The following is a 15,143-nucleotide window of genomic DNA, read 5'->3' on the forward strand; positions in this document are numbered from 1 at the left end:
TCCTTCGCAATTTCTGATCAAAGCTCCATTCCCGACTCCAATCTTTGCGGCACGTTCGATCTCGAATCTTGAGCGGTCATTGTTGCCCTCCGTGATGTATTGATCGACGGCGGCATTCCAATTTGTCTGAATTTGGAGGGAGATGTGCTTGCTAGACTTCCTGGTCTTGACTCTTATGAAGACTGAGATGCGATTATTCACCTGTGAATATTTGAATATTGATGCTGCCAGCGGAAGCAGATATAGTCGGACGCGCGTGTCTAGCAACTCTGTGTCTATCTTTTGAGCAATCTTTTAATCGGGATCCCTGTTGAGGCCTCCGGGGGGACGAAGAATGGGGATGAAGAATCACTCGTTCCGTCGGCGAGATGGGTTTCGTATCCGTGTCGCGCAACATTATTCAGGTGAGGTCAGGTGACTATCAGGTGATCCTGTCACTTTCAATTTCAGCGCGACGATCCGGCTCTGGCTTGCTTCCCTTCGTTTCGGGCTTTTGCGACAAAGCGTGTCTATAACAGTGCTCCGCACGCCAACACCAATTACGATGAGTCAAAGCCGTACATCTCAAGACCTGCAGCGCAACGCTTTCGTCTCTGTCCGGTGACCATCAGTCATCACAGTTTGTCCCACCTCATTGCTAGCATCGGAGCAACTCCTTCGCTATCGTAGTATTGAACCAGTGAGTAACTCACATCAAACAATGAATATCAGTCTTTTGTAATAATTATAGAAAAGTTCCTACTAATGCCAGCTCGCGACGAATGATGGGCCTTTTGGGTCGTGCCCTCACAAAGTCTCGTCCAAAACATGTAGTCGGGTTCGATTCCCATGAGATCACTGAAACACGATTCAATTCCTGCGAGGTTCACATGTCAATCAACATGCACTGATGTGTATACACGCCTCCCTTCCTGGTTCCATGCTGTAAGTTGTGTTGACTGCAGTGTCACTGCACAGCTCTCAACAATCAGGTCAGAAACGCGCGCAGGTCTTGAATAAACGAATGAACGCACGCTTCTTATTGATTTTCACAGCGCTGAATCCCTACTCTCTCGATGAGTAGGCTGACTATGTCTCCTCGACATAACCTTGTTGAGTCTCACCATGTCAACTTTGGGGTGCATGACTAGTATGGGCCTACATCCTGCGTTTCAAGCTATTTACATTGTTGACAGAAGGCGCACGGAAGCTACAGCAACACACCAACCATAGCGGGACAAAACCTTGCTTTGTGTTCATTTTAGTCTGTGAGCGAACCTTATACACACTTCGAAGCAACAAACCATAATTTATCAAGCTAACTGGCATGCCCTCATCATGCCTATGCCACCTATAGGATGTGTTTCGGATGCTGAGTTGCGGACGTGCGGACTCTCAACGACATCGCATTTCGCAAATTCCATGCTGTACAGTCATCCTATCTTAAGGTCATGCCAGTTCTCATTGACCGGTCTCCGCTCTAGCTCCCCAAAAGTTCTTTCCCCCCGCTGCACCTACTACGGATTGAACGCTGTCATTGGAGAAACAAACGCTGGTAGATTGACAACGCCACAGAACCCTTTGTTTGACCCCTTTTCCGTGGCGTTCCGAGCATGTGCGTCCCGCATGGCACGGCGACACGCCTGTTGATTCCTCCTTTCATAGGTAAGTTCTATACTCTGCGTGTAATTATTCTGCTGTCTGGTATCGAACGCTCACGTTGTGTTCTCACAGTGCCCTCGTCTGCGCCGAGCCTGCACAGGTTTTCGCGTAATAATCATTGTCGTGTAAGATATTGAAGGCATGAGATTGAATCTGACAGTCATTCGCTGACAGTATGGCCTGGCACCGAAGCCCTTCAACACCACGCTAGTTCATTTACAAGGTCAGTGACCTGAAACCCATGACGGCTACTGTCGAGCAGCGCAATACATTCCTGCAGTGAATTCATGCTCGAACATTGCTTACGGGAAAATTACTGACTCCGTGCCCGATGCTTATGTTACAAGAGTATCCTCACCTCCTGCTGACATATGGCGCACGTTGTTATTGTTGATTCTATATCAAAGATGAGACGAAGGTGCGTAGGGGTTTCATATATCTCGAGAACAATCTGAGCATTCCACTCATAGGGCTTATAGCTTCCAACTTTGCATCTTTCCAAGCAGTCTGCATTAGTCAGATTGGCTTGACTAGTCACGCTGTTTCATCAAATATCGTCAGCGTTAGCGAGATTATAATTGGAATGGCTCTTTGTGGCTTGTTGACGCTACTTACTAGAATGGGAGACCTTGCGCTTCCAAGTCGCATCTTCCGCAGGACTTTTAAATAGAACTTCAAAACCATTTTACCTACGTAAGGCTGGAAACATGGATTTGGGCCGTCTTACTGGGAGTGCACCCCTATTCTTGAAGCTGTCAGTTGGCCAATACTTGTCCGCCTTCGTAGAGGTATTTATACTGCGTCCGTGTGGATTGTATGGGAACCAACATCGTCCTCGTTGTGTACGTCCACTCAGCTGCGTCTTCAAGCCTGATGTCGCGTCTATCATATGCCGTCGTGGCCACTTTGGCTTTCGGTGTTGGACTGACCACTGCTGTCTCTACTGCAAGAGCAACTGGGCCAACAGTGCAGCTCGACAATGCGACCTTCGTGGGCGCCACAGTCGGCTCGGTGTCCAGATTCCTTGGCATACCATTCGCACAACCACCGTAGGTCCCATCTACATTCGAAGTAATAACTCATCGTCACGTTGCTATACGTGATCAGAACTGGGGACTTGCGATTTCGCTTACCGGAGCCAACGGAGCCATATACGGGAACTCAGAACGTGACGGCATTTGGTCCTGCATGCCCACAACAGAAAATTACTCTTCCTGTCACCAACGTTTTGGCTCAAACTTCCATCGACTTCATCGTGAACGAAGTTTGGAGTGCCATCACACCCTCGAGTGAGGACTGTAAGTATCTCTAGTGCACATGCTTGCTTACTATACTGATATGAAACACCACTTCAGGTCTCACACTCAATGTCGTCAAGCCAGCATCTGCGACGTCAAACTCGAAGCTCCCTGTAGTGGTGGTGAGTACTGATCACATCAGCGATTCTGCACTTTGGTCTTACCTTTTCGTCCCTAATTTCAGTGGATTTTCGGGGGCGAGTTCTTCCGTTTCTTTCTGCCAGTCACGCTCAAATTCCTTGTTTGCAGGCGGATTTGAAATAGGAGGGACATCAACGTAGGTGCTTTATCTCAAGAGGTGTTTTGATAACTCATCGTCGTTCTGTTATAGTTACGATGGAGGTGTCATTGTTCAGAAGTCGATCACCCTTGGAGAACCTGTCATTTATGTTAGCATGAATTATCGGTACGTTCTCTCTATGCAATCATGCCCAACTGACCTTCTCAACGTCGGTAAACAAAATACAGGGTCTCCGGTACGTGTAGACACGAATGATTATCTGCTAAACAAGAGCTTGAACACACCATTTCTATTTCAAGGTTTCGGCTTTCTTTCCAGTCAAGAAGTAAAGGACGCTGGGATTGGGAATCTTGGTCTTCAAGATCGTACGTCTCTCTGTTGTTGGTGGTCGATGCAACTGAAGTATGATCAATACTTAAATTTCAGAACGCGAAGCTTTACGATGGGTACAGAAATATATAGGAGCATTTGGCGGTGATCCCAGCAAAGTCACCATGTATGTTTCCAATGTTCTCTCTGGTCCATTCACGCCCACATTCTCAATTTTTACAGCTGGGGAGAAAGTGCCGGCGCAATCTCTGTCGCACTTCACATGGTGACAAACGGCGGAAATACTGAAGGGTTGTTCCGCGCTGCCTTCATGCAATCTGGCTCACCCATTCCTGTTGGCGACATCTCGCACGGCCAGAAGTATTACGATGCTATCGTGAATGAAACGGGATGTTCAGGAGCAGCTGACACTCTTCAATGCTTGCGCGATCTACCATACGCCACTCTCAAGGATGCCGTGGACAACTCGCCGATGATCTTTACCTACCAAGTGATTATTCCATCTTTGACACCTGCTAAATGATACTGATCTTGTTCAGTCTCTGAACCTCGCCTGGCTTCCACGGGTAGATGGAGTTTTCCTTCAGGACAGGCCTTTCAATCTGGTCCAACAAGGAAGCGTCGCAAATATCCCCTTCATCACTGGTATGTTTGCAGGGTGACGCTTAGATGTTTATTTTCTGAACACAATCTATCAAAATCAGGCGATTGTGATGACGAAGCAACGCTATTCTCGTTGTCAAACACCAACGTGACGTGAGCACACTCTACGCACTGTTCAAGCACAAACCACTGATTCATGATTACACAGTACAGACCAAGATACGAAGGACTATATGTCGCAGGTATATCTGGCGGGCGCTCCTAGCGATGAAATCGATCAGCTGCTGGATTTCTACCCCGATAATGTCACCCAAGGCTCACCCTTTGACACCGGCAACTTGAACGCTTTGACGCCTCAGTTCAAACGGCTAGCTGCCTTGCAGGGAGACATGGTGTTCCAAGCTCCACGCCGCTACTTTTTGCAAAATCGCTATGATAAACAGAATACGTGGGCATTTTGTAAGTCGACATACATCTCTCCGCTATCACTTCCCAATGCCGACGGCGAATAGTGAGCAAACGCCTCAAGAGTCTCCCCTACCTCGGATCAGTGAGTATTCCGCATCGCTGCCCATGTGATACCGCATGCCCATGATTTCTGTAGCTTCATGGTTCGGACCTGTTGAACGTCTACACAGGCGGGGACATGGTAGACTACCTGGTTCGTTTCGCCGCCAATCTCGATCCGAACGGAGCCACAGGGATCGGTTGGCCCAAGTACACCAACAGTTCCCCGCAGCTCATGACTTTCCAAGATGGCGCTGTTCCTTTGGCGATTACGCAGGATACCTTTCGTCAGCAAGGAATAGCGTACTTGATCCAACTATCACTGGAGTTTCCTCTTTGAGATCGTAGGTCGAGCACTCGCGTCGGTGAAAGAGTTTACCTGCGTTATATGTCTGTCAATGTAGTATAATTGTAGAGTTGACCCTAGAGACGACTCTTGAACAAGACCAATGTGGTTAGGTGGTTGATTGAGCACAAGTTCAGCCTGAGAATTTGATGAATGCAATGCCTCAGGAGAGTTGAGGAGGCTGTAAGCTGTAGGGCCTAGGCAGGCCTAGGCTCGCACCGCAATCGGCACTCTCGGGCCACGGGCCGCCTCATTCTGGCGCCTCCTCGCATTTTGACTCTTTCGTCCACTTCAACCATTATGTTTTCTCCCTCACCCAAGGCCCACTTTCACTACTGCCAACTGACCTGAAGATGACACCAATATTTGGCTGAAAGCAGAAGCTCTTGCCGACTAGGGACTCTGTAGTGTTGCCATCTATTGTGGACAAGTCCGGATCAATGACATGGAAACCTAAAAGTTCTGGCATAGTTTTATAATAGCTTTGTGATCATGTCATTTCTACTCTTTGATCGGGCATACCTTTTGCCCAATGAATAGAGATCATACCTTTTCACATCAACACATGCTTGGTTGCTGTAGGTTTCATGAGTCTCACTTGCAAGTCTCCTACAGTGTAGCCCAGACTAGGGTTCTGTGAGTAATTCACGGACAGTTGTTAACAAATGTTAATAACATTTGCCTCTCCAAGGAATTTCTAACATGAGTTAATAACAGATTAATAACAATTGTATATAAAGCATTATTAACATGTTAAGAACCGATTTATTTACATGTTAATAAAGAAAGTGGTGTTAATAACAAGAAGTCACCAGCTCCAGTCAATCTTGGAGCTGGGAATGGAAGGGGGAGCTTCAGGGGGGGGGGCTCGTGGCAGTGTACCTAGGAGTATCAGATAGCAGATCCACGAAGGCCTCCTCACGGATTGCGAACTCTTGCACGATATTGAGCACAGAAGCCTAGCATGGGGGTCCTCTCTGTTGGCCATCCGCGTTGTCGTCTGACTCTGCACTCCCAGACAAACTATTATTTTGCAGGGAAGACATAATTGTACAGCCACAACCTTCAATATTTCCACCTGGTCCTTGCCCAAATATGTACATTTCAATGTAAATTCAAATGCTGATCATTATATACAATTTCGAACATTATTAAAATCATTAACATCGATATTGTGCCCCCTTGGAGGGGGCCTGTTAGTAACAGTGTTAATAACAATGTTAATAACATAAGTTATTAACATGTTAGCAATTCAGGGATTACTCACAGAACCCTAGCCCAGACATCAATCATATTGGATCACCATAAGGTATGGGATTGCCAGTGTCATGCAGTAAGACACTTTGAAGTTGGAGGGTGGGAAATAGTCCGATTGACATACTGACCAATTCTAAATAATCATTACCTAGACTGACTCAGGTTTTCCTCCTTTCCCAGAGTAGCCTAGTTGTTTGTTGTTGAGGGTAATTTCTTTGTTTATATAGTGGTACCAGTTTAGCTTACTATACAAAGCTGTGTGCCTGTATCAGGAGGTGTATGGATCCTAAGAGAGTGATTACCAGCATGCTGTGAAGTATGTTTTTCCATTAAGGTGCTGTGTGTTAGGATTGGTAAAGTAGCATGAGAAATACTTTCCTGAATTCAGACTCTTTCCATTTGAAAGAATCTAGAGGATGAGTGTAATGAAGAGACAAGACCAGGATGCCAGACTAATAAGTGTTGAACTTGGTGTTTTCAGAGCTTCCTTACTAATATAGGTTCAGACATTTTCTAATTAGATTAGACTCAGAACTAACTCAACATCCCATTTGGACTAACACAGCTTTAGACTTATCAGAAGATACTTGGTGTTAACTTCAGAGACTTTAGTGATTAGTGAAGACTGCCTTACAAAGTAAAGATCACTTTATAGGGCAAGAGCAACTTCAACAACATGGGCAACAAACTGCTTGCATTTCAGGGCATATGCACTCCTCTTTTATGTGTTTCTGGAGAGGCTGTGCATAAGACCTGGATTTTGGTATTTACAAATATATCTAGGTGCTAAAGATTCTAGAATGAAGTGTCTGGTTAAACTAGAATAGATTAGGCTTTCCCAAATTCCTCCAGAGCATAGCATAGAATTATTCCAGATTTTCCATTAGTTGCCTGAGCAGCTCTAGATTTTCTAGCCTCTTAATTCCTTATCCATTTACTAAGCCATTACAAAGCCTCTCAGTATATTAGAAAGTGCACAAGGTTCATGTAATTCTATAAGAGTCTGAATTAGTTTAGCTCCACTCTAGTCCCTTTTAGGCTTCATTTGGTCTATCAAAATAGTACCAAGGCAGCTTTGTTAATAAATATAGATACTTTAAGTCCCTGATAAGTCAAGGTTTAATAAAAGACAGCTACATATATTCACAAATATAGATTAAATTGTCTATCCACATCCTAAGCATAAAACTAGAGCCAAGTGAAAATATGATGCTTGAAATGTCAAGACTATATGATTTTTAGGAAAAGAAATAAACAAGAAACACTGGACTAAAGAAATAAGAACTTAATGAATTATGAATGAATCATGAATGGATAAAGTATTCATGGCCTAGCAAATTGATGAAAGATCATGCCTCCCACCCTTACTAATGCTCACCTTGAAATCTCCAAGACATTGCCATTATATGCAGGAACACATTCATGGTCAGAGCTGAAGAGAGCTTGAATGTACTTACTGAATGTGTGATATATCACATAGCCAAGTGGGGGAGGAGAGTTGACATGGAAAGTAGATGTCACCATTATGAACTGCTGCTTATTGCCTGCTCCACCAAAGATAGCAATATGATTATCTCACTAGACTATTTTGGAAAAAATGATAGTTGTAAACTCATAGTTACCATCTGGCTTTTTTTCAATCACATCCACTGAAACCCCATTTTCTAACCAAATTCCCTCTTTTCTAGGAAGGCCACAGACTTCTATTGATACATCTGGAAAACCACCCCTTTGTATTAAGCTCTAATTAGTTCTATTTATGCATAATTAAGAACAATTAGGATTAGACATTTTTAGCTTACCCCCCCTCTAAACCTGTTCTAATTAGACATAATTTTCCTAAATTAGGAATTATTAGGATTCATTATAACTTGAAATTTCGGAAAAATCATAATAAATCAAGCATCACAGTTCTCATAGCCTTCTTATAAAGTCATGTCTATTAGAGCACTAGTTCAATACCTAAACACAGAATATACCTTATAACAAACTTGCCTTCTGCCAGAGTTGAACCAACAACCTCATGTATGCAAGCACCCAGGACAGATGCTTTAAGCCACTAAGCCATAAGGTCTAAGATATGAACTTGGTAATCTAAATAAGTAGACATAATATAGGCAATCTCAACATCTCTGATTTTATTTAACATTTATCTTTCCTCTATCTTATAAATAAATAGGTCAATAAATACCTAAAAAGTCAGGTCTTTCAAGATTTAGTTTAAACACCAGCTAAGAAAATAATAAACCAATGGAAAATCGATAATACACTTTATATAGGATAAAAATAAATTATGGCACTTATACAATTTGGACTGAGAATGTGTAAAACTATGATTGAGTGTAATATTCAATGGGACTCTACTAGTATAGACAATGCTACCTGAATTTACAAATTTGATCAAAAACATGATTATGAATAATCAAGATCCAATAAGAGAGAAGGGTTTTCCAAATAGCCACTAGTGAGGTAGAGGGTGGGGACAAGGGTATATGTATGGCATGCCTATATATAAATAAGCACAAGATTGTTGGAGGTGATCTTAATATGCTTAATGCATATATTTCCCATATGGCAGGCAAATATATGATTCTGGCACTACATACCAATATGACTGTCTTTTCCACAGCCTAATAGCTAGAAGAAAATACCAAGTTTGAGCATCTTCTGTATAACAAGGCAATGAACAATATAAATAGTGCTAAAAATTGTAATATCAATAGTGATGATGATTGTGTGCTGCACAAGACAGTATCAGCCACTATACTAATAGACAAGGTCTATAAGGCTGCATATAGCATATCCCTAAGTCTAACCCACATGTTGCATCCTATAATGACCAGTAGCAGGCATTGGCTAACAATGACAACTTTAATGATCTTGTGTGCAAGGACAAGGTACCTAGGTCTTCATAGCCTCTTGTGGCAGCTGCCAAGCTGCCAACAAAGTGGCTAGGGGCATCAATGCACATTTTTCTCTTTTTATATCCCTTATAAAAGCAGCTGGAAAGTCAGCAAAAGAGCTACAAGATAATGGTATAGGCATATATGAAGGAGAGTAATATGCTGAAATAGTATAGAATGTGCCACATCTTTACCTTCTCACTGATAGAGCAGTAGTACTTACTATTTCCTACTAATAATTAAAGACTTCTTAGTATAGAATTAGTGCTAATATCATGAAATTAGAAACCAATCCAATGCTCACAATGTGTTGCTCCCAATTAGGAAATTAGACACTTTTAGATACTATTAACACTTTTAGATACTTTTAGACACTATTAGATATAATCCAGAGCTAATACAAGGGGGTGTTTTTCTAGATGTACTCCTCTGGCTGAGACTAGTGGCAGTTGAATTCCATCTTTGGCAGAAGGGATTAACATCATTGGTAGCTTATTTAAAGGTGATGGAGCTAGAAGAGCATTGGAGGTAATATTGATGTGGCATGTGGATTTATAGGGAATAGTTATGAAAGAGCAAGGTGGTGGAAAGATAGTAGATACATTAAGCAAGTCAGGTCATAGACCCAATAGGACAATTATTAGATGGAAGTCCAGTGGTGGTGGCTATTGAAGCACTATATGGCAATGAAAATGAAACAATGATCAAGGGAATGTACCCTAGAGTGATGAGTGTATAAAGGTGTTATTGGACATGATATGAGGGAGTAATGCACAAATGTGACTACCAGTAGTTCTTGAATTATCTTGCTCTTCAATTTCCTATTCTTTTTTAATATTCCTTGTATTGGCCTAGACTTGACTTGCATAGTCATTTCTTCTTATGGAATATTCTTGGAAATTATCCTGCCAAGACACAAACTTGTTTGCATCATAACACTGGACCATATTATTCATGCCTCACTATGTCTAGAAACTAACAATGCCAACAACTGTAGAGACATAGCAGACTAAGAACTTATATTTATGTTTCAGAAATATTCTCATAAACTCTGTCAATGGCCAGGATGCTTTAAGCATATATGCAAGATCTATTAATGAGTGCATTACCTCTCTAACTGCTGAGACCCCATTTTTGCAGTTCTACAAGCACTAGCATGCTGATGAGCATGCACTTGTGCTAGGGTCTAAGAGAGGTATTTGGGAAACTTTGAGAAGAAGCTGACCAGCTCTAGACATATACTAAAAATGCCAACTCATACCAAACACAGTTGGTCCCTATCCAACTAACCACAAGCCACTAAAGAATGTTTGGTAGCACTTGGGTTAGTTTGTCCACACTTTACATACTTACTATGACTATACAGGAGTGTTATAATAGGTGTTTATGAGATTAGAGCTAATAGTCCATGTCAGCCAATGTGCTCTATGAGTTGGTCAGTCCTTATTGCTTATCTATTTGACTTCTGCATGGTCAGTCAAATGTGATCTTGTATTATTACTTGACCACCCTAGTTGTACATTACTTCTTCTTTATTTTCATTGGTTCTCTAATGCCTGTTCCTGCTACCTACACTTGGACAATGGATACCAAACAGTCAGGAGTTCACTATCACTAATTAACTTCTACCTTATCACTTTTAGAACCCATATAGATATCTTACCCATCTTCTTATCTTCTCTATTTGCTAAGGCTTAGTGCCTGTTCAACATTTACTCTCATCTCTTGTTTGATATTTTACTTAGAGGCTCAGTTAACTATAAAAACCTACACACAACTCTGGAATAAACCAGCTTTTGCACCCCATATTTTAGAGTTCATTTGCACTTGTCTCAACCATTGAAATTGTCTTCATCAACTCCTAAAAAGTTGTCATCCTCATTATTCAGCCTCATTTGTGTTTATACTCATCTCTTTGCTCATACCCCTTGTCCTCCCTCATATATTGTCAGAGTCCCATATGGCTCTTAAAGCACATAATTATCAGTTGCAGCACTACTTTCTCATTACTAACCAAATCCCCAACATGACCAACCAAACATTTGGTCAGTGTCCAGCACAGTCCCAAAACTATTTAGGCACTATATTCTCACATTTCCTTTTGCTTCTCAGTGTACCTTTAATTTCTAAAGTCATCACTAATGATTCTTTGTATATCAGATACTAGCTCTAGCACTCCCTACTCTAGAGGTTGTTTTAGTATTGTGTCCAGCACTTAGAGACACCCCTAGTATATTATCACTATACCTCTTTACTAAATATTACTTTGTCTCTCAACCATAGCATAACAGAACCTCATAGTCTATGAGCACCTCTGTGCATGGTTTTTCTTTATCTTTTTATATTATAGTCTTGGTGCAATATTGGTTTACTTTACCTTATAAGCTCACATTTACTATGCTCACTTTGACTTACTATAAATACCTGCCTATGACACTGTAATATACTAGTTTCAAATACCCCTTTGTTTAGAGCTCAACTTTGCAAGAAGATCTTGCTCATATCACATTGCATTAATATCACTCTTGTCTTACTTGACTTATTACTTATTACCTTTATTGCTGCTATTATCAGGGCCTTTATTGCTGCCCTTAAAGTTGCCTTGGTCACTCATACCTTGATATATAATCCACCACCTTGTATCATATAAGAGCATTCTCATATAGCCTTGCATTATCTTACTTGATATTTTGATATCTTATAGTATATATCTCATACTCTATCTTGCAACTTACAAAGGTCTCTTGATATTTATAGTAAAGTTAGCTCTCTACCTACCCTGTGTTTAGTAATGTATTTTGTATTGTGTTTTTGCATACAGAGTCATTGATAGTATATTACCATCCTATTATTTGCCGGTTCAAAAACCAATACATTTCTTAATTGTGGCAACTATGCTCTAATTTTAGAATCTTACAGTATGTAGGAATGTATAAAACATATTGTGTTTGGTGCACTTAGACCAATATCAGATCAAAATAAAAATACAAGAATAAGTATAAAGCCTTGTGTCCACTTACAAACATAGTGTTTCAATTAGGCCAGAGACAAAGAAGACAATGCCTGTCACTTTTCAACTGATTTCTCCCACATTAGAAGATATTTTGTTTGACCTATTCTTCTAGTCTATTGTATAGCAAGCAGCAATTATAATTAGCATTGCCTTCCATATGTATATCTTCATTGATCATCTTTTATTTATATCTAAAAAAACCTCCTCTTTTAATTAGATCTAATTATTCAAAATACTAATCTAAGCTAATTAGAATATATTATCCATAATCAATTTTATAATCAAATCTATAAGTAAATATGATATTGTCAATCCTACTATAGTTTATTGGAATCTACAACTCAATTACAATTTTACATATTCCAAATCCAAATTGTGTAAATGCTACAATCTTATTTTTATTGTATTCTTTATTTTTTATTAGTTTACTATATTATTGTCTAGTACCTAAATTCAAATATCAAAAGCCCTGATTTTTAGGATATTTATTGATCTCTTTATATATAGAATAAATAAAAGATAAATATATAAGAAAATCAGAAATGTTGAGATTGCTTTATTTATATTAATATATTTAGGTTACTAGGTAAATAACTTAGATCTTATAGCTTAGTGGTTTAGAGCACTGGTCTGAGGTATGTAGGCATAGGATTGTTGGTTTAATTCTAGTGATGGGCAAGTTTAAGATACTTTATTTTGATTCATGAGCTTTATAAATATTCTATAATTGTAGGTATATTAATAGTAGAGAAACTATAGGAGTGGATTGGTTAATATTTTTCTGAAAATCCATATAATAAATTAGCTTTAATTAGCTCTAATTAGACCTTATAATTTCAGGATTAAAGAAGGCATAAGCTAAAAATCCTTAATAGTAATTAGTAAAATCTGGTTATATTTATGCTTAACTATAGTTAATTTAATATAGAGCTTTTCTCTGATGTAACAAAGAATATTTAGTATGTTTTACACTGGTCTTTGGCAGGTTTGGGGCTATTGCCAAATATTGTCTAGCTAGGAGCACTAGGTAGACAGGTAAGAGTCCTCAACCTATATTCAAAGCACTACTTAGCTTTGGACCATGTCTAGAATGTTTAACTAGCTCAAATGCCTTGACTCTCAAGTAAATTGTATACAAAAAGATATAGTCCATATTACTTCCTTCACCCTCACTATCTCATCTAGCAGCAGTACTAGCACCAGGATACAATGCCAGCCCACAGTAACTTCCCATTAGCTTATCATAGCCACTCTTGCTAATCTCTAGTACTATTAAGCACATATCATGCTTAGCCTAAGCTATAAAATACTATTGAGATCACCAGTGCTGGGCATTCTTTCCAAGATATATAGTGTCCAGAAATTTGACAGTTATACAACAATTCTGGAATCTAATGCACAAGGCTCTTGATGCTCATACAATTATGCTCTTATAACTTAAGATTCCAATGCTAGTCAAGAGAGGCATTTTCCAGATACACTCTTATATTACTATTATATATTAAGAATACACCACTTTTCAAGTCATCTCTTAGAATCTCTTAGAAGTCATCTATTGGATTAGAAAAGATAGTGCTCTTTTAGATGACTATCATCCAATTATTGAGAATTATTTTCTCTATCTCTTTAAAGACAAAGTCAATAGTGATTCTTACTTTCTTGCACAAGTATAAAGAAGAGCTATAGTCTTTATTCATTAGATAGTCATTATTTAAATAGCTTAGAGAATTTTTCTTAGTACTTATAGCATGTAATAAGCCTAGTGGCTTAATATAACCATAGTTAAGCATAAATATAGCTAAATTTTTACTAATTATTAGTAAGGATTTTGGGCTTACCCCTTTTCTAATTCTGAAATTATAAGGTCTAATTAGAGCTAATTAAAGCTAATTTATCATATGGATTTCCAGAAAAATATTAACTAATCCATTCATATAGTTTCTTTACTATTACTACACTTTTAATTATAAAGTATATACAAAGCCTACTAATTGAACTAGAATTACACCTTATAGTAAACTTGCCCATTTCTAGAATTAAACTAACAACCTTATGCCTACACACTCTAAACTAGTGCTCTAAACCACTAAGCTATAAGATCTAAGTTATTTATCTGGTAACCTAAATATATTGATATAAATAATGCAATCTCAATATTTCTGATTTTCTTATATATTTATCTTTTACCTATTTTATATACAAAGGGGTCAATAAATACCCTAAAAATCAGGGCTTTTGATATTTGAATTTGGATACTGAACAATAATATAGTAAACCAATAAAAAATAAAGAATATGGTAAAAATAAGATTATAGCACTCATACAATCTGGATTTGGAATATATAAAATTATAATTAGGTTGTAGATTCCAAGGGAACTATGATAGTACATTTACTTACAGATTTGATTATTTAATTGATCATGGATAATATATTCTAATTAGCTTAGATTATCATTTTGAATAATTGGATCTAATTAATAGAGGAGTTTTTTCTAGATGACAATTGGTTTGTTAAAAATAAATGTGCTGGACAGAAAAAAATAAACAATCTATTATATGTGATACTCTAAATATTATATTTAGCCCTTGCCACCATGGTTTCCCTTCTAGTGAAAAGAAAAGAAAAAGGTATATAAATGGCCTTTAAAATCAGCAGCCTAATGCAGAGTTAGCTATTAGGAATTCTTCCAATACTAAAGATGAAGGGGATAATCTTACTAGCTAGGATCCATATATGGTGTATTAATATTTCTATAGTACCGGGGTTAGTATAAATATAGGTATTGGGAAGTCTATAAGGTAAAGTTTGACACTGTAAAGCAAGCTGCATGTAAATGCCTTAATAGCTACCCAGTTGAGCACATCTATTAGTTCTTCAATCACTTAGGTGATTTATAGATGTATACTATGGGGTTGACCGGGAAAGCTGCTGAATGGGCTGTGTGCAAGCAGAAGTCACATAGGAGGGTCGGACCATACACAATGATGTCTGTAGATGTGATG

General features: G+C 39.2%; 1 protein-coding gene across 1 annotated transcript; it reads left to right on the top strand.

Moving 5' to 3' along the window:
- The first annotated feature begins 2,462 nt into the window (after nt 1-2,462).
- HETIRDRAFT_150371 (Esterase/Lipase) lies at nt 2,463-5,084 on the top strand. The gene is made up of 14 exons (XM_009548448.1): nt 2,463-2,690; nt 2,749-2,939; nt 2,997-3,061; nt 3,164-3,216; nt 3,271-3,345; nt 3,408-3,415; nt 3,480-3,545; nt 3,607-3,676; nt 3,733-4,000; nt 4,050-4,155; nt 4,215-4,266; nt 4,322-4,572; nt 4,626-4,663; nt 4,718-5,084. Exons 1-14 carry the CDS (start codon nt 2,515-2,517, stop codon nt 4,958-4,960), a joined length of 1,662 nt encoding a protein of 553 aa, XP_009546743.1. The 5' UTR covers nt 2,463-2,514; the 3' UTR covers nt 4,961-5,084.
- Nucleotides 5,085-15,143: the final 10,059 nt, after the last annotated feature.

The sequence above is a fragment of the Heterobasidion irregulare genome (assembly GCF_000320585.1).
Source record: "Heterobasidion irregulare TC 32-1 unplaced genomic scaffold scaffold_05, whole genome shotgun sequence".
NCBI lineage: Eukaryota > Fungi > Basidiomycota > Agaricomycetes > Russulales > Bondarzewiaceae > Heterobasidion > Heterobasidion irregulare.